This window comes from Onychomys torridus, chromosome 16, assembly GCF_903995425.1.
Source record: "Onychomys torridus chromosome 16, mOncTor1.1, whole genome shotgun sequence".
NCBI lineage: Eukaryota > Metazoa > Chordata > Mammalia > Rodentia > Cricetidae > Onychomys > Onychomys torridus.
Genome location: NC_050458.1, coordinates 62168946 through 62191536, shown reverse-complemented (window position 1 = coordinate 62191536; position 22591 = coordinate 62168946). Strand labels below are relative to the sequence as shown.

General features: G+C 45.9%; 1 protein-coding gene across 1 annotated transcript in view; it reads right to left on the bottom strand.

The window, feature by feature from the left end:
- Window positions 1-10323: 10323 nt before the first annotated feature.
- Window positions 10324-22591, bottom strand: part of Pced1b (PC-esterase domain containing 1B) — a 141690-nt gene continuing 129422 nt past the window's right edge. Inside the window, 3 exon segments of the mRNA XM_036208083.1 lie at window positions 10324-10960; window positions 10962-11961; window positions 22355-22541. Coding sequence (XP_036063976.1) covers window positions 10604-10960; window positions 10962-11906 — 1302 coding nt within the window. The 5' untranslated portion in view covers window positions 11907-11961; window positions 22355-22541 and the 3' untranslated portion in view covers window positions 10324-10603.

The window sequence follows — 22591 nt, the reverse complement described above, 5'->3', positions numbered from 1 at the left end:
GAAATCACAGCTCTGAGGACTGTTTTTTGGTTGTTAGCATTATGTTTAACCTTTTGCATACAGTAAGCATTGTACCACTGAACTACACCCCCAACCCCAGAGCTTTACAGTACTGACTCAAAGTCCATACTCCTAGAAGACGAGTCCTACCAGTCTCTGGATTTATAAATGGAGGCCTTCAATCCAAAAATATTTTTTAAAATATTTTTTATTATTATGTTTCTGTGTGTATGTAGGCACATGTGCGACACCGTAGTGGTTTGAAAGAATATGGCCCCCAAAGGGAGTGGTTAGGAGGTATGGCATTGTTGGAGGAAGCGTGTCACTGTGGGGGCGGGTTTTGAGGATGGTGAGAACAAGGTAAGAAGACCAGTGGATTCCATGATTGTGGGCCCACTGTCACACTTCTCTGGCTGTGAAGTGAGTTCCTTGGTCAGAAGCAATACTGTGTGGAATACTATGATGGCGGATCAGGTATTCCATAAGTCCACGGATGGTGGTTTTGGCAGAAGCATTACATGCAGGAAAGACAATTCCATAACTAGAATAAGTATCCACTCCAGTAAGAACAAAATGTCCTTTCCATGGAAAAGTGCTGTCTAGTCACCCTGGGGAATGGTGCCATGGTGAGGGCCAGCTCCAGCAATGGCCAGGTCCCAGAGAGTAGGGAAGGAGTCAGTGTGGGAGGGCAGAGTCAGACAGCGAAGCTGGGAGAATCTCGCAGCTCTGACTGACTATCAATCAGGTGGTTTCTTTCTTTATACAGATTTCATAAAACAAAGACCAACTCATGATTTTCTGAGAGATACAAATCGTATCATTCTGTCCCCAGATATGTGTTTGACTTTCTACTGCACATCCAGGGTCACAGGTTCAGTTGCAGTTAGCAAGTACAGATAGATCAGATTTTGCTTTCATTATCAGTACCATAAACCCACTTCAAAGAATCTACAGAATATTTCTGCCAAAGCAAGCATACTTAATATATGGCAGCCTGGTCTCAGGCTGGCAGCATTTGTGGTTTCAAAGCGCTAGACAAATAGAAAATATCCGAGTCAGTGCAGGTGAGTCACCATGCTTTGAGCAATGTATTATTAACCCTTGGTGGTCAAAGTGCTGCTCACAAGTCAGCATGAGCCCGAGAACTTTCTCAGGCATAAAAGCTGCTGCAGCTGCTATTCAATCTCTGGTATAAATGCAATATTTACATTTATGATCTCTATAAAAATCTAGACATTTGCTTAAAAACATACTTTTGTTCCTAGTTAAATGATATCACCATAGCCTGGTATGAGCCAGTCTTTTTATGAATGGCCCATCCTGATACCTAACTCTTTTTTCTTATATCTTTAACATCATCTATATATGCTATTGTGCAGGGGAGGTTATTGTAGCCAATCTAACTTTGTTACTGAGTTTTTTTTTTTTCCTCTACGGCATACCCTGTAAGATCCCTGTCTTCTAAGCTACACTTTCAGGAAACTCAGAGCATCGTAGGAGGACCATGATCTGTTGTCATGATCCTGGCCAGTTGGAGCCTGACAGCTTCTAAGTTTATACTGTTCTGATTATTCTGTTTCTGAGTTTGCTTAGGGGCAGATGTAGAAGATCCTGGAGCCCTGGCCTCATGAAGAACTCTCTAGTGTTTTTTGTGCTTATCACAGTCTCCAGAGCTTCAGGAAGAGTTCCAACTAGGGCTAGAGAAGGTTATTTCCCTGCAAGCAGAAGGGCTAGCATGTTTAGGACTTTCCTAAAGGTACTTAGGAATAATTTGCTCAGGAAAAGACATAAAATGAATCACCATGCAGAAAGCCCCCCAAGAATGTGACACACAGAGACCAAAAGTGGGAGACAGCTTTGGATCTGTGTCCTACAGCTAGCTGCCTTGGCTTCCTGTTTCTAGTGGATATGGCTGTGCCGGAGCCGTATCTGGGGTTCAATGTTAGTCTCTGCTATCGGCAGATCTGGCACTCAGCAACAGCTGTAGTCAGTTCAGCCTTGGTGAATTGAATGAAGTCCACGTTGTCTAGACCATGCATAAACCCCACCTCTGCCATCATGGCCACTTTGTTTATGGGCCCATTGGGCAATGACAAGAATGGCTGGGAATAGAGGCTGACTGTCCACAGGACTGGCCATCCTAGCTACTTGGTTATTGAACTCCTTCTCAGCTGAGGTCACCTTGTGGTGAGCATTTACATGGGACACAAGTTATCTTCACATCCTTTGCCCATTTGGAGAGATCTCACCATGTATTTCTTCCCCAGATGTCTTTCTCACCAATTTTCCAATCATGCTCTTTCCAAGTCAATCCATTGGCTATAGCCAGTCACATGACACAGTGAATAATTGCACATCTGGCCATTTCTCCTTGCAAACAAAATGTATGAACATGTATTCTGCCCACTATGAGGATTTCCCTTTGCCTGTGTGTAGATGTAATTCTGAACGGTTTTATTAAATAAGAAACACAGAGCCAAATGCAGAGTTAAAAGCCCCAGAGGTCAGAGAGCAGTAGCTAAGATCTGAGACCAAGACTGCCTTCTTACCACCCACTGCTGCTGCTGTCCTTCCCTTGAGAAAGAGACTTCCAGTGTGTGTCTTTTTATTGACTTTCTGTTCTGCCTTCTCATTGGTTGTAAACCCCAACCACCTCACCTCCTGTCTATACAGACCTCCAAGTCTCTATGGTTGGTACTGAGATTAAAGGCATGTGTCTCCATGCTGGCTGTATCCTTGAACACACAGAGATCTGCCTGTCATGTGATCAGGATTAAGGGCGTGTGCTACCATTGCCAGACTTCTGCTAAATGGCTTGCTATTAGCTCTGACCCCCAGGCAACTTTATTAACATACAAATAAAATCACATTTCAGCACAAATAAGGTATCACCATACCTGTGTCTTTCACGGTTGTCCCAGAAAGGGGTTGGAGTGCTGCCCACTTGTGGGTGGTGCCCACATGATTTGCAGAGTCATCAGTATGCTATGCCCTAGTCATGTCTTCCACAGCGGACTGATCACAGGAACCTCATGAGTCTATAGGTGCGTGCTGACCAACAGACGGCAGTAAAATGGGAGAAGAAACCACAGGCATTGGGGCAACCTCTTCGTGGAACTTGCTTCTACCTTCAGGATCTGCTTGTACCCAATCACATTATACCACTTCAGTTTGATAATGATTGCTGCTGTGCACTTCCTACTTTATGGGTTAGAGAACCCCCCAACTCAAGATGGTCAGCTCAGGTTGCATGGTGCCCCACTGTCAACTGTTCCCTTTCCACTAAGGGCCAATAGCAGGTCTAGAGCTGAGTCTCCTCTCACAGGGAAAAAGGTTCTCTGACGACGATGGGAGAGTCTTGCTCCAAAACCTCAAAGGTCTCTTCTGTGGTTCACCTATAGGAGCCACCAAAGGCTCCAGACAGCCTCCCTATCTGCCACTGACACCTCAAGTACCATTGGGTCTGCTGAATCATGTGGTCCCAGTGGTAGAGTCTGGACCTGTTGAAGAGGCTTCTCCTGTTCCAGGCCCCACACAAAGCTATCAGCTTTCTCAGTCACTTGTGTGTGGGCCGGAGTAACACACCCAAGTGGGGAACATGCTGTCTCCAGAATCCAAATAGGCCCAATAAACATTGTGCTTCTTTCTTGGTGGTGGGAGGGGCCAAGTGCAATAACTCATCCTCCACCTTAGAAGTATCTCTGCATGCCCCACACCACTGGCCACTGAAGAATTTCACCGAGGTAGAAGGCCCCTGAATTTTGTTTGGATTTATTGCCCATCCTCTGGTGTGCATATGTTACCAACAAGTCCAAAGTGGATGCTACCTCCTGATCACTTGGTCCAATCAGCATAATGTTGTCAATACAGTGTACCAATGCTATTATTTCATGTAAGAGACAGACAATAGAGATCCCTTCTAAGTTATGACACGGGGCTGGAGAGTTCATATATCCCTGAGGCAAAACTGTAAAGGTATACTGCTAGCCTTGCCAACTGAAAGCAAATTGCTTCTTGTGGACAGGTACCAAGGAAAAGGGCATTTGCTAGATCAATGGCTGCATACCATGTACCAGGAGATGCGCTGCTAATCTGCCCAAAGAAGGACACCACATCTGGTACAGCTGCTGCAGTCACAGTCACTGTTTGATTGAGTTTTCGATAGTCAACTGTCATTCTCCACAACCCATCTGTCTTCTGCACTGGCCATACAGGAGAATGAAAGAGACGTATGGTGGGAACCACCACCCCTGCATCTTTCAAGTCCTCGATGGTGGCGCTGATTTCTGCAGTTCCTCTGGGGATGCGATACTGGTTTTGATTCACTATTTTCCTTGGCAGAGACAACACTAAAGTCTTCCATGGAGCCTTTCCAACCATGATAGCCCTCACTCCACAGGCCAGGGAACCAAGGTGAGAATTCTGCTAACGTCTAAGTATACTTATCCCAACTATATCCTGGGGCTGGAGAAATAACCTCAGATGAGTTCAGGGACCCACTGGACTGAGTCAGTGGCTGAGTCAGGCTTCAGCCAAAAATAATCACCTGACCTCCATAAGTCCCTACTTTAACTGGAGGGCCACAATGTTTCTTGGGGTCTCCTGGAATCAGTGTCAATTCAGAACCAGTATGCAATAGACCCCTGATTGTTTCCCTTCCCCAGTGTACAGATAGATACCCTTGTAAAAGGCCATAGGTCCCTCTTAATTCATCCAACAGCATCAGCATCTCAACCCTAAGGTCTGGCCCATGGAGAAGGGTGACAACAAAGCTCTTCCAGTGTGCTGGTGTCCCTTTCATCATTTTGCATCTTGTAGGATTAAGTTTTAAGCAGCATACCCAATCCAGCACCGCGATTTCCCTGAGCCTTGAAATCCCATCATCAACACTAAGCCAAGGGATGTTTGACATCTTCGGTTCCTTTTCAGTACGCCATTTTTGACAAATGCTCCAGCCAGTCAAACTTGTGACACCTTTTAAAAGTGTGAGCTTCCAGATAGTGGGCCCGTGTAAATAAACTCAGCCTGATCCAGTTTTGTAGTTAGAGTTTTCCTGCCTGACCCAGTCAGGACAAATCTCTCTTACCAGCCAGTCCCACAATCGCTCAGACCCAACCAAGAAAGCACACAGAAACTTACATTGTTTACAAACTGTATGGCCGTGGCAGGCTTCTTGTTATCTGCTTTTTCTATCTTAAATTAACCCATTTCTGTTAGTCTATACTTTGCCACATGCCTTGTGGCTTACCAGTGTCTTTACATGTTGCTTGTCATGGCAGCGGTAGGCGGTTATCCCTTAGGTTTCATATTTCTCAGGGTTATGGATAATGGTTCTAGGGTTGGGGGTGGAAGAAATGGTTAAACTCAGTACTCTCCTTAAGGAAAGACAATATGTCTCAAAAAAAAAAAAGGGAAAAGAAGAAATGGAGTGGATACGTATAAGATATTATGGTAGACTATCATATACATTAGTAAACAAATTTAGTAATATAGCAGCCTTTGCACTGTTATGAATTCTTATATGTTGATACAAATATGAGCTTTTTATATTCCTATTTAAGATAATTTGTATATTGATACAAATGCAGAACTATGTTTGTTATATTGTACACATATTTTTACTCTTATTTGAAATATTTGTATATTGATACAAATGTGAATTTGTCTGTCATACTGTATGTATGTTCTACTTCTGTTTAAGATATTCTGTATACTGATATATATTTAGGATTATTATCATATTGCATATTGCACTATACATTCCTACCTCTGTTAAAGATATTTTGTGTATTGTCACAATTTGAAGTCATTGTCCTTTTACTGTACATTTGCTTACAGACTGTTTGCCTTATTTATAGGAAGCCTTAGTCCTTAGGTTGTTTAGGTAGATGAGACTTACAGAGTTATTGTCACCTATGCTTGTTATCTCTATAATTATGTTAGTTAGGTTATCCAGATTTATAAACACATAGGCCAGATGGACAGGTAATCTTCAAACACTTCATGGACCTAGAGAATATGGCATTTAAATAATTTAGAATTCTGTTGACGTGAGACACAATTGCTCCTGGCAGCACCAATTTGATCCTGAGAGAATGTTGGGCTTCTAAGACATTTCCATTTGGAAGTTTGTCTTCTTGGCACAAAATGGCCTACTGGGCAAAGAACTGCCCTTGCCTCAACTGCTGACAGTACAAATGCTGTCCTTTCTGGACAAGTGGGACACAAGGAAAGCGACCACCATACTTTGCCAAGACAGGGTAAGATGGTCTTTCAGAATTCCTGCTTCTGAAAATGGTCTGTCAGATACTCTAGGCCTGTAGCCAATTTGAATGCACCAACGATACTGAGAAACATTAGGTGACTGTCCAGGCTGCTAGCTGTCTCTGTCTACTCTTGCAAGACTTCCGAAAGTTGCTTGCATCCTTCTCCCATTTCTCAGGTATTATTATATTCCTTCTCAGGTCTTTGATGAGGTTGGAGATTAACAGTTATAGTTACAACTTAGTATATATACATATATAATATCTTAGATAGAATATATTAAGTATTAGACTCAGGTTCTTTAGGATAGTACACCTTTTGGAATGATCCTTGTAACATGCCACCTACCCATGCCCTAGACTTCCCTGGATATTGTTTGCACTTATTGTAATTCCAACTTATCTAAGTCATTATCCCTCATTACTCCTGGACAATATTTGATAACCATCTCTTTGTATATAGTCTTGTATTAGGTTAGAACTTTCTTATTTAGACAAAAGGGGGAGATGTAGTGGATAGCCATCCCAGCATTGGCCTAGAAGTTCCAACCCCCATTGAGGCTTCAGTAATGATCACGCCCACAAGGCAGGGCAGAGGAGGGAGCGGAAGCCCGAGGATGAAGAGGAGGTCGGGCTCTTGGTTCGGGGACGCTGGACGCAGGAGGTAGACCGAGCAGAGTTCTCCAGAGAACACTGCCGGACTGTGCTATACCTTTGCCAGACCCTGCAACCTACCCCTTCATTTGTAAGTTACCCTACAAAATAAACCTCCCTTTTAACTACGTGGAGTGGCCTTAATAATTTCACCAATACAGTTTACTGTTCTTCCTCCATGATCCCACACCTTTAAAATCCAATCCCACACATACTCCCAGACTTCTGCTTGAATGAATTAGCAAACTCATTCAGCTCTTTAGTGGCGTAGCACACGTACTCATGGATACTTTCTACCTCCCCTCTAGGAGCCTGCTTTGCCTCAAGTCTGATTATAGGTAGGTCTGGAGACAACTATGGGTGGGCCCTGAGGAACATCAGTATTGTCTCCGGCTGGCATCTCCTTCAGAGATAGTCTCTGCTGGTTTAGCAGACGATGAGGAATTCATTTCCTCAGTCAGGTAGAAAAGGCAATATTTCAGGGGTGGGGTGGGAGTCCGTCTGCTGAAGAGGGGAGAGACTGCTTCCTCAGGTGAGATAAGCCCTTGAGAATCTGAAGGTTCAACGTTCTCAACTACAACTGGTCCCTCCCACACATTCCCATCCCAAGTTACAGGATCCCACTCTTCATGAATTAATGTCCTTACCATAACTGCAGACATCCTTTGAGGCTGGGGCTGAATTTGTGCCGTAATTCAGCCAACTTTCTAATGATGGCTTCCGTTTGATTTTCCACAACTTGAGCTGTGGCTGCTGGAGAGAAGTCTCCTCCAGGACACTCAGAAACCTTTAGAGTTTATGTTCATCTGAAGCCAGGCCATTTTATCACTGAGCTCACTGTCCTTCACCCTATTCTGAGATGCTAGAAGTTGGTTAATTTTATCACAGAGCCCATTTTTTCCCTTTGTCAATTTACCCACGGAAGCTGAGAGCAATCAGCTAGCATCATCATCCTTCTTATTTTCTCCACAAACTGACAAAAGTTTTACATACAGAGTGACCAAAGCCGTTGCCTCTCACAATTGGTGAATCAGGATAATCAAATGCATTTGTTTTCTTAGGCTTGTAAAACAGTTTACACCATGGGCGTACAGTATTCTCTGAGCTTCTAGGAGAAAGATCAGTAACTGGGGAGGCTTCGGTAACTGTAGGTGTTGGCCTATGGAAAGCCTATGCCAGATACTTAAAATATTCATGCTCATGCTTGTGTTGCTCTGGAACCACTTCTGGTAACAAATCTGTATTAGGGTCCTCTAGAGGAACAGAACTGACAGAATGAATATAAATATATTTTCATATATATGTATGTATGTATCTATTTTCATATATGTATGTATGTGTATCATCTATCTATCTATCTATCTATCTATCTATCTATCTATCTATCTATCTATGAGAAAAGGGAGTTTATTAGAATGGCTTACAGCCTGTGATCCAGTTAGTCCAACAATAGCTGTCTACCTAGCTGACTAGGTTTTAGTTAATTCCAGACATAGTCAAGTTGACAAGTTAGAACAGCCACCACACATGGACTTCAGATTTTGTGACTCTCCAAACTGTATGAAAACACTATTCTTTTGCTCTACTCCCTGGGAGACAAACGTCAACGAATGCCTACTACTGTTCAATCCATAACCCAGGCAATTCATCACCAGTTCACCGTCTGGCCCTTGGCACTTCGTCTAAGACCATGGCTCATCAGGCACAATGAGATAGATGAACAAAGACTAACATTTACCAATCTAGTTCAGCAGGGAGAGAGAACAGAATACCCATTTATTGGCTTACTTCTGAAAATATAAAAATTCAACAGGACAGACCAGAAGCCATTTGGGGAATGAACTCAGAATTAAGGTAACTGGACATCAAGGATTGATGGTGCCAAGCCACTGCCAGTCATTGGTCCCTCTCATGATTCTGTTGACCTTCTGGCAAATTCTGTCCCTGCCTTCCCCCCCAAGGTTCCTCAAAGGTTGTCACCATGCTGCTTCAACTACCCACCAAATGGTTACACCATGCTGTCAGTTTGCACGGTCTCTTTTAGAAACTCGAGGTGCGGCCATATTCATACCTTTATAGAGCATTATCTCGGTATTCAACATTGGGCAGTGACTGCTTTCAGTCCCAGGACTTCAGGTACTGGGATCTCTCCAGACCCCTTTCTCCAGGAATATGTCCTCTTTGGTAGTGGTGGTGGGTGACCAAGTCCTGTGTATTTCTTCTGAAGCCATCTGGTCTCAATTTCTTGTGATTTCACGAATGTCACTCATGTAGAATAACATTATCACCTTTAGAGATGGTGGGACTAGGGACCTATGAGCCAGTCCAATCCCTCAGTACAAAATTCCAATCACTCAGAAGATTTTACTCATATCTTAGTTGAGTATGTTATCTGAGAAGGGGCCTAGTGTTTAAACACATTTAGTGATTTATGGAATAGTCTTACAGAATACTGGCTGTGGCCATTTCTCAGAGTTGACCCCAAAAGGGCTTATGACTAGGTGGTCCCTTCCAATTTGCAGAATAATTCTACATCCACATTGCCGTAAAGTGTTGCTTACCTTTCTCCAATTTCCTCACATCCACAAACCAGGACTAGTTATGGGATCACCAAATCAAATGTAAGCCCCCCATCTAACTAACATACATAGCTTTTTGTTCATCAATTTCTGGTGAGTGTCCCACCCCACTCTTTCCTTCTGGAGATGACACTCACCTGCTGTAACCTCAGTCCTGAGCTTAGAGTGTTAATGGAGGCTGGGGACATGGCTTATTTGGTAGAGTGCTTGCTTAGCATACATGAAGCCTTGGAGTTTGATGCCCAGTACCCCATAAACCAGACACAGTAGTGTATATCTGTAATCTCAGCACTTAGGAAGCAGAAGCAAGAAGGCAAGCTCAAAGTCATGTTCATGGTTGAGGCTGGTCTGGGATGCCTGAGACCCTCGCCCTACCTACCTACCTACCTACACACACACACACACACACACACACACACACACACATTGATGTAAACAGTAACAAGTATAAAGTAGGAGTAGCTAAGACTTTTGAAGTCATTTTTTTTTGGACTCAGGTTTTCCCATTTGCAAATGTTAACATTTATGTCTAATTCTTCTAGTTCCAAAATTCAAGGATTCTTTGAGAAAATCAAATCACAGAAAGCTCCGTTTCTGCCGCTTCCTTGTGAGGACTCCGATCCTTTTCCAGAACTCTCAGAATTCCTTAAAGCTGTCTGGAGTAGTTTACTAAATAAAAGGCTGCCCAAAACCACTCATTACGCACATACATACAGTTTTTATTCTAAGAGCTACTGGTTTAACTGCAAGGCAAGGCCGCCATTATTACACAGACACAGACACAGACACACACACACACACCCATAACAGGCGGAACCACTTTTGGAAACAATTTCTGAATTTCAATTTTATTTTTACAAAAAGGCAACAAGAACAGCGAGGGGAGGTAGTAAGAACGCTTGCTTGGTCGCTCGGGGGAACGAGACCTCCACAGGCAACAGGAGCGGGCCAGTGTGCGCTTCCTTGATCTGTTTCTAAGAGCAGCGAACAAAAAGACGGACTAGCTGGGCCTAAGTTAGCAAGGTCAGTGTGTGTAGACTGTGACAACGAAAAGGGAAAGGCAGTTATCACGCGGCCCCATCCAGAGGTAATGGGGTTCAAGTCGGACTACTGAGGCCTTGACTCTACACAGGCTGGGCCATGTCTCTGGGGTCGCCTGGGCCGGCCTCTCCAGGGCATATAGGGGCCCTGAGCTAAATGCCTTTGGAAACCCCTATGCACTCTAGGGGCCGGGCGCTGGTAACAGGGTGGGCCGAAGTTGGGCACGGGTGGCTGGGGATGAAAACTAAAGTCACCCTCAAAGGTATATCCTGGGTGGGTGGGTGAGGGGTCCTCTGAATGAATATAGAATTCATCTGTCTGGAAAACATGGTCTGAGGAGAAATAGGAATCTTGGGGATATGGTGGTAACGGGGGTGTCGCCTGAGGTGGGGGCAGCGGACATGCTAGTAGGGGTGGGGGGGGGCCTTAAGGGCAAGCCAGGGGGGGGGAATAGGGGACGTGGCCTAGGAAAAGGCCCAGGTGGAGGCGGGGCGAAGGCCTGAGGACCTCTATTGGCCTGCGGCTGCCATTCCTCTACCCGGCCTGCGCTTTCCCAGTCCACAGGAGCAATCTCCCACGGGTCTCGGTGGGGCAACTCCACACCCCAGGCATCGGCCATGTGGGCCAGCAGCATGTAGGTGAGTCTGCGGTGTGCATGTTCATTCCAGTGCACGCCATCTCCCTGCAGGTGCTTCTTGGCTTGACGGAAGTGGAAATTTAAGTCCAGCACATCGAAGCAGCGCTTGGTTGCTTCTGCATGGCTGTACAAGTTGGCTTGCCTCACTCTTTTTTTCAGGGTGGCTACCGAGATCCGGGCCTGGCCCTTACACTTCTGAGGGAGGAAGGCCGCCTTGATCTTGTCACCCAAAGGCATGGCAGTGTTCCACACTAGCAGGCACGACTTGGGCAGTACCTGGTCCATGCGCCCAAACAGGTTCTCCAGATTCTGCCTATAGCTACTCAAGGAATTCCGCCCATACCTGGAGACGTCCCAGAGGCAAGAGTTCATAATGATCACATCCGGGGCATGCGTGCCAGATTGCAGCTCCTCTAGGACGCTCTCCATGTACTCTGAATAGACGCGCGTGAGGAAGTAGAAGCGCACCAGATGGTGGTCGGAGCAGAACTCACGCACCTCGCGGTAGTCAGTGCGGTTGTGCAGAGTTTCCAGCTCGCCTCCCTTCATCAGCTGGTCCTTTTCAAAGGTCAGCTCCCCCTTCATCCTGAGCTGCTTGTAACTGAGCAGGCAATCCTTCTGCAGCAGGAGCACCAGGTCCTTGTACACCGCCCTATGCACAGAGTCCCCAAGGACGACCACATACTTGTTGTGTAGAAGCTGCTGGACTTCGGAGGCCAACAGGCGAACCATGATGCCCTGCGTCACGCCTCTTAGCTCCCTCTTTTGCACAAGCTGGGTCTGGGAACTGCTAAAACAGAAGAGAGAGTGCTGGGAGGGACTTGCCCTTAGGCAGAGCAGCAAGCTTAGGAAAGATAGGGGAAGTTGTTTGGGAAGCTGCTGCTGCTGCTGCTGCTGCTGCTGCTGGGCTGAGGAGGGGGTGGGTAGGGAAGAGGGCAGGAGCAGATCCTCCTTGATCTGGCTGAAGTTTAGACCCGCAATTTGATCTCAACTCTTGGGCCTTATCATCTTTTCGCTCTGTCCATCTATTTCCCTGCCGCTTCCAACAATTACCCTTTCTTGAAGCTCAAACCCTCTTTAATATGTTACAAATCCAACCCCTGGGCTGGGGAGATGGTTGAGAGGGTGAAGGTTCTTACCAGAGGATCTATGCGTAAATCCTCAACAGACAAGCAGACCCCAGGTTTACCCCGGCAGCTAGCCTAGCCAAAACGGCAGGCTCTAGGTTCAGTAAGAGAACCACTCTCAAAAAATAAGGTGGGCAGCTGTGCCTGGTGGTGGCTGCCTTTAACACCAGGATTTAGGAGGCTGATGCAGGCAGAACTCTGTGAGTTCAAAAGGCTAGCTGGGCCTAGCGAGTTCCAGACCAGCCAACGCTGCATAGGGAAAGTTTGTCTCAATAAAGAAATAAATGTGCGTGGGGGGGGGGGGTGGGAGGTAGAGAATAAATAACAAGAGGAAGAAATGCCTCAGACCCAGAAAGGCAAATATTACATGTTTTTAAAAAAAAAAAAAAAAGAGGAAGGTACACATCACTGATCTCCGGTCTCCACACTTGGGAGTGCATGTGTGTGTTTGTGCATGCATGCGTGTATACTCCAACCCCAAATGCCACCCACATCCTTAAAAAAATAAAAGAAGCCGGGCGGTGGTGGCACAAGACTTTGATCCCAGCACTCGGCAGAGCCAGGCAGATCTCTGTTGAGTTCAAGGCCAGCCTGGTCTACAGAGTGAGTTCCAGGACAGTAGAAACCCTGTCTCAAACAAACAAACAAACAAACAAACAAACAAACAAACAAATAAAAAGGGTTCTGGGGATAGAGTCCCCACTTGAGGAAAGCTCTAGGTTCTGTCCTCTGCCTTTACAACCATAGGAAATATTCTAGGGACTTATATTGTTTCACTTTTCTTCCATGCCTTTCTTTGCATGTAAATTTCAAAACTGTTTTTCTAGTCTCCTGCCGATCTGTCTCTTGGTTAGTTTGCATGTCCCCAGGGGCTAAGCGAAGAAGTGTCGAAAAGGCTTTGCCTTTCCAAATACTTTGGATGAAATGCCTGACAGGTGTGGAGCTCATCTTCAAAACCTCAAATTAAAGCCGGGCGGTGGTAGCACACGCCCTTTAATCCCAGGGCTGCAGAGGCAGAGGCAGGAGGATTTCTGTGAGTTAAAGGCCAGCCTGGTCTACATGGCCAGTTCCAGGTCAGTCATGGCTATGTTGTGGGATCCTGCCTCTCAAGATGCATCTCCTGGGACCATTAGCAGGTAGAATCCCATTTCAATACTACTTCAAACTATAACCAGCCAGGGGCATAGAAGCCACTTTAGCCGTGGTTAAGCCAGTGAAATCCACCATGACTAGAGGGCTCTAAGGTAATGTACACTGTAAATGTTATAGGCATGAGTGGATAACTGGTACTAAATTGTAAATCATTATCATTTTTTCCTTTCCTTTTTTGAGACAGTATTTCTCTGTATAGTCCTGGCTATCCTGGAACTTGCTCTGTAGACCAGGCTGGCCTTGAACTCCCAGAGATCTACCTGCCTCTGCCTCACAAGTGCTGGGATTAAAAAAAAACAAAAACAAAAACAAAAACAAAGGCATGCACCACCACTGACTGGTAAATCCTTATTTTTTGAGAAAAGGTATATTCTGTGCTGGCGTCAAACTCTTGATCATTCCATCTTAGCCTCTGAGTGCTGGTGTTAAAAGCATGCACCACTACACCTGGAATTTTTTTTGAAAACAGGGTCTCACTACGGAGCCCTGACTGTCCTAGAATTCACTATGTAGCTCAAGCTGACCTTGAAGAACTCAGAGATCAGTCTGCTTCTACCTGCCAGAGTGCTGGACCAGGCCCAGGTAACAAATTAAAATGTTAAGGCTGTACTACAGAACAGGTAAAATATCGATATCAGAAAAGAAGTTTCACAGGGAGAGGTGGCACACCTTTAGTCCTATCACTGAAAGAGAGGCAGGTGTATATCTATGAGTTAGAAGTGGCGCACACCTTTAATCCTATCACTTGGGAGAGAGGCAGGTAGGTATCTATGAGTTAGAGGCCAGCCTGGTCTACTTAATGAGTTCTGGGGACAGCCAAGGCTACACAGTGAAACCTAGTCTCAACAAAACCAGAAGGAAAAAAAAAAAGTTTAACAATAATAGCTCATCATCGTGGCGCAACAAAATAACACATTAAGTAGAGAAGGTGCAGGGCTGGAGATGAGGCTCAGTTGCTAAGAGTGTTCACCCCGCACGTGGAGGAGAGCCAGGAGCTGCATCCTCATCACCTCAGAACCTGGAGTGGGGGCACAAACTGTAACCTCAGCTCTTGGGAGGTAGTGGTAGGAAGGTCATCTATGATTACTTAGTGAGTTCGAGGCCAGTCTGGTGTAGGTGAGACATTGTCTTAAAAAGGGAGCGGGGAGAGAAGAGAACATGAGTTAAACAGTATTTGTCCTCTGATAAACTAGGCTTGGTAGTATAGGACTATAGTGCTAACACTTGGGATGCAGAGGCACGAGAATCACCATTAAGTTCTAGGCCAGCCTGGTCTACATAGTAAGACGCTGTCTCAAAATATTAAAAGAAAAAAAAAAGAGAGGGAAGGGAGAGCCTCACTGATAACTGTCATAATCTAAGTCAGATGTGGTGATGCAAGCGTGTAATACCATACAGCATGGCAGACAAGGAGGACCAGGGGTTCAAGGCCAGCCTGGGACAAAACAAGAAAAACATGCTAGAGAAGAACACTGCTTTGGATCCACAATAGTGGGGCAGGACCCTGGCGCTGCTTGCCAGCTCTTTGCAGCTAAGTTACTTAGCCTCTCTGTGAAACAATTTCATGTGGAGATTGAGTGTAGTGTGCTCAGATACTCTGTTTATGCTTATATAGGCAGGCCCTCCCAGGGTCCAGTAGAGAGTCTCAGAGTCCCTGCAGCTGGAGTTCAGGGCAGTTTGGAGCAGCCAGATGTGGCTGTTGGGGTCTGAGCAGCCGAGCTCTTTACCTGGGCCAACTCTCCAGCCCGAATGTAAAGAACTTAGAACAATGCCTGCCTGCCAAGTACTAGTATGGGTTAGTGATTCTCAATGAGCAAGCAACAGAACACCTGTGTAGCCATCTGAAAAGGGGGAGAAAACTGTTCATCTGTCATCGGGGTTCCACAAAAACCAAAGGAGAAGACGATTTCAATAGAATGTCGATATTTACGGAACAACTCTTGGACGCCACTTTAAGGTGACCTACTAAAGAGAGCTTTCTCTCCATTCCTATCTTATAGAAAAGGTCATAGAAACGATGGAGTTAAGATTTACTCGCTTTATTCATAGGCAATATCTACTTTGCTCCTGGGGTTGTGTGTACTTGGGGGTAGGGGTGGAGAGAATGAATGTACCACATCTCATCATTCAATCTCAAGCCAAAAGACACAAATATTAAACCGGGTATCAGAATAACCCAGTTTAAAAAAAAAAAAAAATCAAAATGGTGCCGACTGGGACTTCCCCGTGGGAAGGTGTGGTTCCCAGTATTTCAACCAGGGAACCTTGGACCACATGCTGCCCCCCACCCCCACCCACACCACCACCACCTGGGCCCAAGTCAAGCAAAACTGCCTGGGAGAATTCTCCATTGTCCTCCAGGGGAAGGTGCTGATAGCATCGGGGAGAAAGGGAGGAGAGCATTCCAGTAGGTAGCTGAAGCCAAAACAAGGAAGGGGGGTTGGGGGGGTGCTCAACAACCAGATGGACACGTCAGACACCCTCTGCCTGGGCCCCATGGGACAGGGTTGACTGCTAGGAGGCCACTCAAGACATGCCAAAACCGAAATGACATTTCTAGGGGGCTGAGAGAACAAGGTAGAAAGACTGAATCCTCTCAGACACTGAAGGCCAGCAACTTCCAGCTCCGGGTTCTTATTTATAAACACGGAAACAAAAAGGGACTGGAATATCGCCAGGCTAGAGCAATAAGCGCCCTTATTAGTTTTGGAAGCTATCTCATGGACTCATTTCATTAGGAGGGAACACAGTGAGTCAGCTGTCCTGCTCCACAGCTAGGTACAAAAACAGAGCAGTCTCGGGGTTGGGGATTTAGCTCAGTGGTAGAGCGCTTGCCTAGCAAGCACAAGGCCCTGGGTTCGGTCCTCAGCTCTGGGGTGGGGGTGGTGGGGGAGAAGAGCAGTCTCAGCTGGTGTGGCGGTAAACACCTGTAATCCTGGCACAAAAACTTAAAATGAGTGGGTCTCTTCCCTCCAGGGGAGAGATAAGCAAAGGCTGCCAAGGGCAGATAAGAGGGGGCTGACCCTGCAAGAGGGGTGTGTGCAGAATTGCCCAAGGCTATTTAAGAAGTCAGGGTGGAGGCAGAGGGGTACAAGGCCTACTATTCTCCCCAATCTTCTTCGCTACAAGATCTGGGCCTCTAAAGTTGTAGGAGAAATATGCATTAATAATGGTGACCACTATTTTTAAAAAATGACTTTCAAGCAATTTGCTTGTATTTCTCCATTTGGGAACCATTAATTTTTCAGTAGCTTCATGAGGCATGAATTATAAATCTTTACTGTTACTTTATAGCCACCCCCAAACAAACCCAGAGCGTTTCTTTTTCATTAATCAATGTTGTGTAGTAATTAGGTTAGTTTTTGGAAGAATGACAAGGACCTAGGCCAGCGGCTCTGGAGATGTGATGTCTTAGAACATAAAGGCAGGCCTGACAATCAGGATGCTGCTTGGATTTCTAGCAGGTAAAAATTGTAACTAGCTTAATTGTTTCATGCATCTGACTAAATACCCACTGTAACACTGTACTAGGAAGCTCCTTTCCCTTTAAAGGCATTGAGGAATTCTTTTTTTTTTTTTTTTTTCCTTTTTGGTTTTTTTTTTTGTTTTTTTTTATTTGTTTTTTTGAGACGGGTTTCTCTGTGTAGCTTTGGAGCCTGTCCTGGAATTCTCTCTGTAGCCCAGGCTGGCCTCGAACTCACAAGAGATCCACCTGCCTCTGCCTCCCAAATGAAAGCTGGGAGCAAAGGCTTGGGCCACCACCGCCCAGCTCTATTTTGTTTTGAGACAGGATCAAACTACATAGCCTGGTTGGTTTGGAACTTGATATATAGACCATGCTGGCCTTGAACATGAAGACCTGCCTGCCTCGGCATCCCGAGTGCTGAGATTACACAAGACCAGCCCAAACCATTATTTTTTACTTTTCCAAGCTCTCCTTCAATTTTAAGACAATGCACGTACAGAAAGGAAAATCAGTTCTCAGGAACTCACCTTCTGACTTTCTTACTCACCTTTTTTGGCAATTGTTTAGTTTTCTAAGTTTAACTAAACTTGTCAAAAAATTATATGGCCTGCAATGGCCTACACTAGATTGGACTGGACCCTACCAACTACCGGCTCTGGAGGAGGGCCTGCCACTGCATTCTGAGCTCTGGACTGAGAACTCGCCATGGACTTTTGATTTGGGGCAAGAAAAAAGTAAGCTAAGTATCTACTCTCCACAACATCAAAAGTGGGAGGAGTAATATTTTTAAGATGGCTTTAGGGTCACACCAGCTATATAAAATTATTGTGAAATACTGTGGTAAGTGGTAACACAAAGACACCACGGCCAGAGAAACTCATCTCACCCTCCCAGGCCAGGTGGTGGCATCACCTGCCTTCACAGGCCTCAGCCCTGCAGCCTAATTAGTAAAAATGTAGTTTCCGGGGTGTATCAGGGCCTCGACAGCTGTCACTCAGCATATTTAACTTGGTTGACACCTGTGACATACCGCAGTGACGCCTGGCCAGCCTTCTAAGGGGGTTCCCGGTGACCACCAATCCGGCTTAGGCATGAGCTGAGGAGGGTGCACTGGGAGCGTGCCTGTATCGTCCCTCCCCAGAACATTCACAAACATCAATGGAAGAATTCCAGAGACAGACCATGAGTCTTAAGAGTTACACGCTTGGGGTTGGGGATTTAGCTCAGTGGTAGAGGCAAGCACAAGGCCCTGGGTTCGATCCTCAGCTCAAAAGAAAAAAAAAAAATCTTTGGACCATTTTTTTTTCCCTTTTTGCTTTTTGAGACAGGATTTCTCTGCATAGCCCTGGCTGTCCTGGAACTCTCTCTGTAGATCAGGCTGGCCTCGAACTCAAGAGATCTGCCTGCCTCTGTCTCCCAAGCGCTGGGATTAAAGGCGTGTGCCACCACTGCCATCATCACTACCACCAGCTTCCCATTTGGATCTTTTAAACAATTCATAAAAGTTTGATTTCAATCGCATACAGCTTTGCACATTTCTAGCATTACCATCTCGAGTCATTATTTCAACTGCACCTATAATCTGTCTAACAGGGTTTGGAAAAATGTCCTGACTTGGCGACCTGGCTTTCACCTCAAAGAAACAGTGCCATACTGGTCTCAGGCTGGAGGCCCATCTCTCCCAGCCTCGGTTTCCCCCCTGCGAGGTTAAGAGGAGACCCGGCGTCTCAAAGGCCTAGTCACGCCTGCAGGATACCGGGCTCCCTTTAAGCTCCAACAGGGCAAAGTGGCCCCACTCGGGTTCCAGAGCAAACAGCCCAAGGACCCGAAGTCCCCGATCCCCCGACCCCGAGGTCCCCCTTCCCACCGAGTGCAAAGGCAGACACCTACCTCCTTCTGGAGAAGGCCAACAGCCAAGTCGCGCCGGGAGCTTTCTACATCCTCAAGCTATCTCCCCTGAGTGGACTGACCCTGCCTTCTGCCTTTCAGTCACTAGTCCTAAGGTTAGCTCCCACCCTCCTAATTTCTCTCTGCTTAAAAAAAAAGAAAAGAAAAAAAAAAAGGTAACTTTGTTGGCTCCACCTCCCGGCCTGTCTGTCCTCCTGCCTGGCCTTCAAGGCCACATTTTTCAAGCGCTCTTTGCACAGCCTGTGTCCGGTCCCTCTCCCCCCACTCACTCCTCCTCTGGCTTTAACTTGGCTTCCAATTCAAACCCGAAGACATTTGTCAGTAAATCACCACTGGCTTCTTGGCTCCCTTTCAAAGGCCGATTCTTGACCTTCGCAGCGGCTGTTGACCGCACTTCTGCAGCGCCCTCCGGAGCCCCTGGCCCTGCTGGGTCCTGTCCCACCCCGGATCCTTTGCCTCTCGTCCTCTCCCAGGGGTTCCTTCCAAAGACCGTCTTTCTCAAGACCGCCTCAGCTTCTCTCCAGCCTCCCTTCCACCTTGGCTTCAGTCACCCCCAAGCCTTCCAGCTAGACCCTATTTCGCTCTAGATAATCTGGTTCTGGCTTTTGCCCGTGGTCCGGAGCCAGATTGTAAATGGCTTCTCTTCTGGCTAGACCCAGGAGGAGGAGGAGGAGGAAGACAAAGGACCACCCATCACCTTATCGATACTATTTGTATGCAGATGACTCAGAATTGAGGCAATAAAGCCACCGGGCTGAGTGGGAGGGCCCGGGATTCGGCCCTGGGGTAAGATCAGCTGGAGATCCCGGCCAGATCTGCACTCTCCCAGCCTCAGGCATTGTGGCCTGGAGGGGCGGGGAGCCTTGTAAGTGACTAGTGATTTCTTAATAGTTGATGGCTAGCAAGAAGCTGCCACATTATAAATAACCCCTTCTTCCCCCCCACCCTCCCACCCCAAGCCCCAGCGTCTCCTCAGCTCCAGGCTTTCAGGTGGGTAAAGTTCTTTAGTGGGGGGAGGGAGGAATAACAATAGCCTTCCAAATTCTCCAGGGTTCTTTATCCTCACACCAAATTGTGACAATTCCTAAGACAGTTCCCTCCCGACCTTTGGACAGTCTTCCTCGAGGTAAACTGGTGTGGCCTGGGAAGATGGCGGCCTGCTTTACGTGAGTTCAGAACTTCAATTCCGGATGGAAATTCAGTGGACATAGGACTGGGTGGAAATAAATCCCATCCAGAAAGGCTGCGTCAAGTCGTTTTTATTTTTCATAAATGGCTGTTGTCACCATTCTTGAAACATGAAAAATCCTTAAAATGACAGCCTGAATGTAGCTCAACTCAACTATTACTCTTTATTCCTACTTTTTTTGGGGAGGGGGTAACTTGGGGGGGTTGGGGGATCCAACCCAGGGTCTAGTGCATGTTAGGCAAGATGTGTGCATCTACCTTACATTTATATAGCAAATTGAATTTTTTGTTTTGTTTTGTTTTTCTTTCTTTCTTTTTTTAAGATTTATTTATTATGTACACAGTGTTCTGCCTGCATGTATGTCCTGCAGGCCAGAAGAGGGCACCAGATCTCATTACAGATGGTTGTGAGCCACCATGTGGTTGCTGGGAATTGAACTCAGGACCTTTGGAAGAGCAGCCACTGCACTTAACCTCTGAGCCATCTTTCCAGCCCTTGTTTTGTTTTTCGAGACAGGGTTTCTCTGTGTAGCTTTGTGCCTTTCCTGGAACTCACTCTGTAGCCCAGGGGGGCAGTGGTGGCACACGCCTTTAATCCCAGCACTCGGGAGGCAGAGGCAGGCAAAATGTATTTTAATGTTAATCAAATATCATATAGAATTTAACAGATTGGTTATACATCCCATTGTTATATAGGTAAGGTAGATGCGCATGTATATTGGAAATATATTTTAGGATTTCCCAAAGTTTTCAGAAGTTGAGCACTGTTCACTTTTACTTCTATTTTAACTTAGTCTGCATGTTTAACTTTGTTTCTTTTTTTCATTTTCCACAATCCCCCTCCCCATTTGTGGGTGTTATAAGATCACGGGATCTGTTTCTTTCTTTTCTTTTTTTCCCTTTTCTCTTTTTATTTTTTGAGACAGGGTTTCTGTGGATAGGCTTACCTGTCCTGGAACTCGCTTTGTAGCCTCAGAGTCACAGAGATTGCCTGCCTCTGCCTCTTGAGTACTGGGACCAAAAGCGTGCGCCCCGCCCCTTGCTGGGATCTGTTTCTTAAGATCTACTCATTGATTGGAAGTCCATTTTGCCTTCAGACAGGCCTCGTCTTCCTCCAACCCCCACCTCTGTTCCTTAATTCGTTAACCGGCCCTGTCACCCAGGCTCTCCTCAGACACAAGCGCCTCCTGCCTCATGTCCCAACCGTTCCTGGAGTCCTCTGGTCTTAGTGTTTTCCCCAGCGTACCCTCACTTCTGCATCGTTCTAGGGGACATTCCAGAGACACTAACTCTGCTGGCTGGCCTGTTTGATTCTCACAGAAATCAACAGAGGCACACAGAGGTTATGCAAAATCACCCAATGTTGCTCAGTTAGCAAAAGCCAGAACCGGCCTGGTATTGAGGGCAACTTCTGAGGGATTAGATAAGCTTGGGGCATAGGTAGGTTTCCTTTCTTTGGGTAGAAACAGGGTTTCAGAACCCAAAGCTTTTAGCTCCTGCTATACATATTTGCTGAAATGAAAAGAAGGAAGTAAAATTATCTAGAAAGAAAAATTTGCATGCCATTTCCCCCTTGTTAGTCTCCGCTGGAAAAACTGTTTTGTACACAGCTTTACATTTTCCACGAGGAAACAAAACAGGTCTGGAGTTTATCTGGTTCCATTTCCAGCACTCAGGATGTTAGCTAGCTTTATTAGAATTATTATTATTCGCAGTGAAATGAAGAAATTAACCAACTGTCTCACAACACCAATTGGGCAACCTTATTTAGACTCTTGTGGTGCCATTTAAGTGTTCTGCTTGCTCATCCATATGCTCCTCTTAAGAAACTTATGAAATAGGTATTTTTCATTTTATCCATTTACACATTATTCAAAAATCAAGGTTGAAAGATGGATTGAGCCTCCTGCCGTCACATGCTTATGAAAAGCAGGACTGGAATGCCAAGCCTTTGTGGTCAACCACCACAGACAAGATTGCACAGACAATAAATAGACTCTGCAACCCTCCTTGGGAAATTGGCTGTTTTCTTGCACCTTTTTTTTTTTTTAAAAAAAAAAGAAATTTAATTGTTTACCAGTCTAGACCACTAGCAGCTCGTCCTTTGGTGCCACCAAGTCCGGTGGCTAGAGTCCCATCCCCCATCTGCCCAGTGACTTGTAACAGTAGGGATCTGAGAAAAGACAGTCAGAAGATTTAAATCTATATTTAAAAGAAAATGGGAAGCAGAGCCCGGTAATCTCTCAGGGTCGTTCTCAGCTACATAGGGAGTAGGAAGATGTCCTGGGCTACAAGAGACCCATTAGCAAAAGACAACAAGAAAGCTGGGTGGTACTTACTCATTGAAACCCCTGGTGATGTTTTGTATATGTCTCTCTGTGGATTCCAGATCTCTTGCCTAGACAGTCCTTTCCTGGCTGAAGATCAGACCGGCCCAGACTGTCTTCCAGGGAAAGAAGTTCAACGCTGGGTGCTGGAACTTTCACAAGGCATTGTCTGGGGAGGTGATGCCATTTCCGGTGGCCTCTGGGGCAAATGACAGGATACAGCATTTGCTTTCTTGCTTTGGGAGGAGT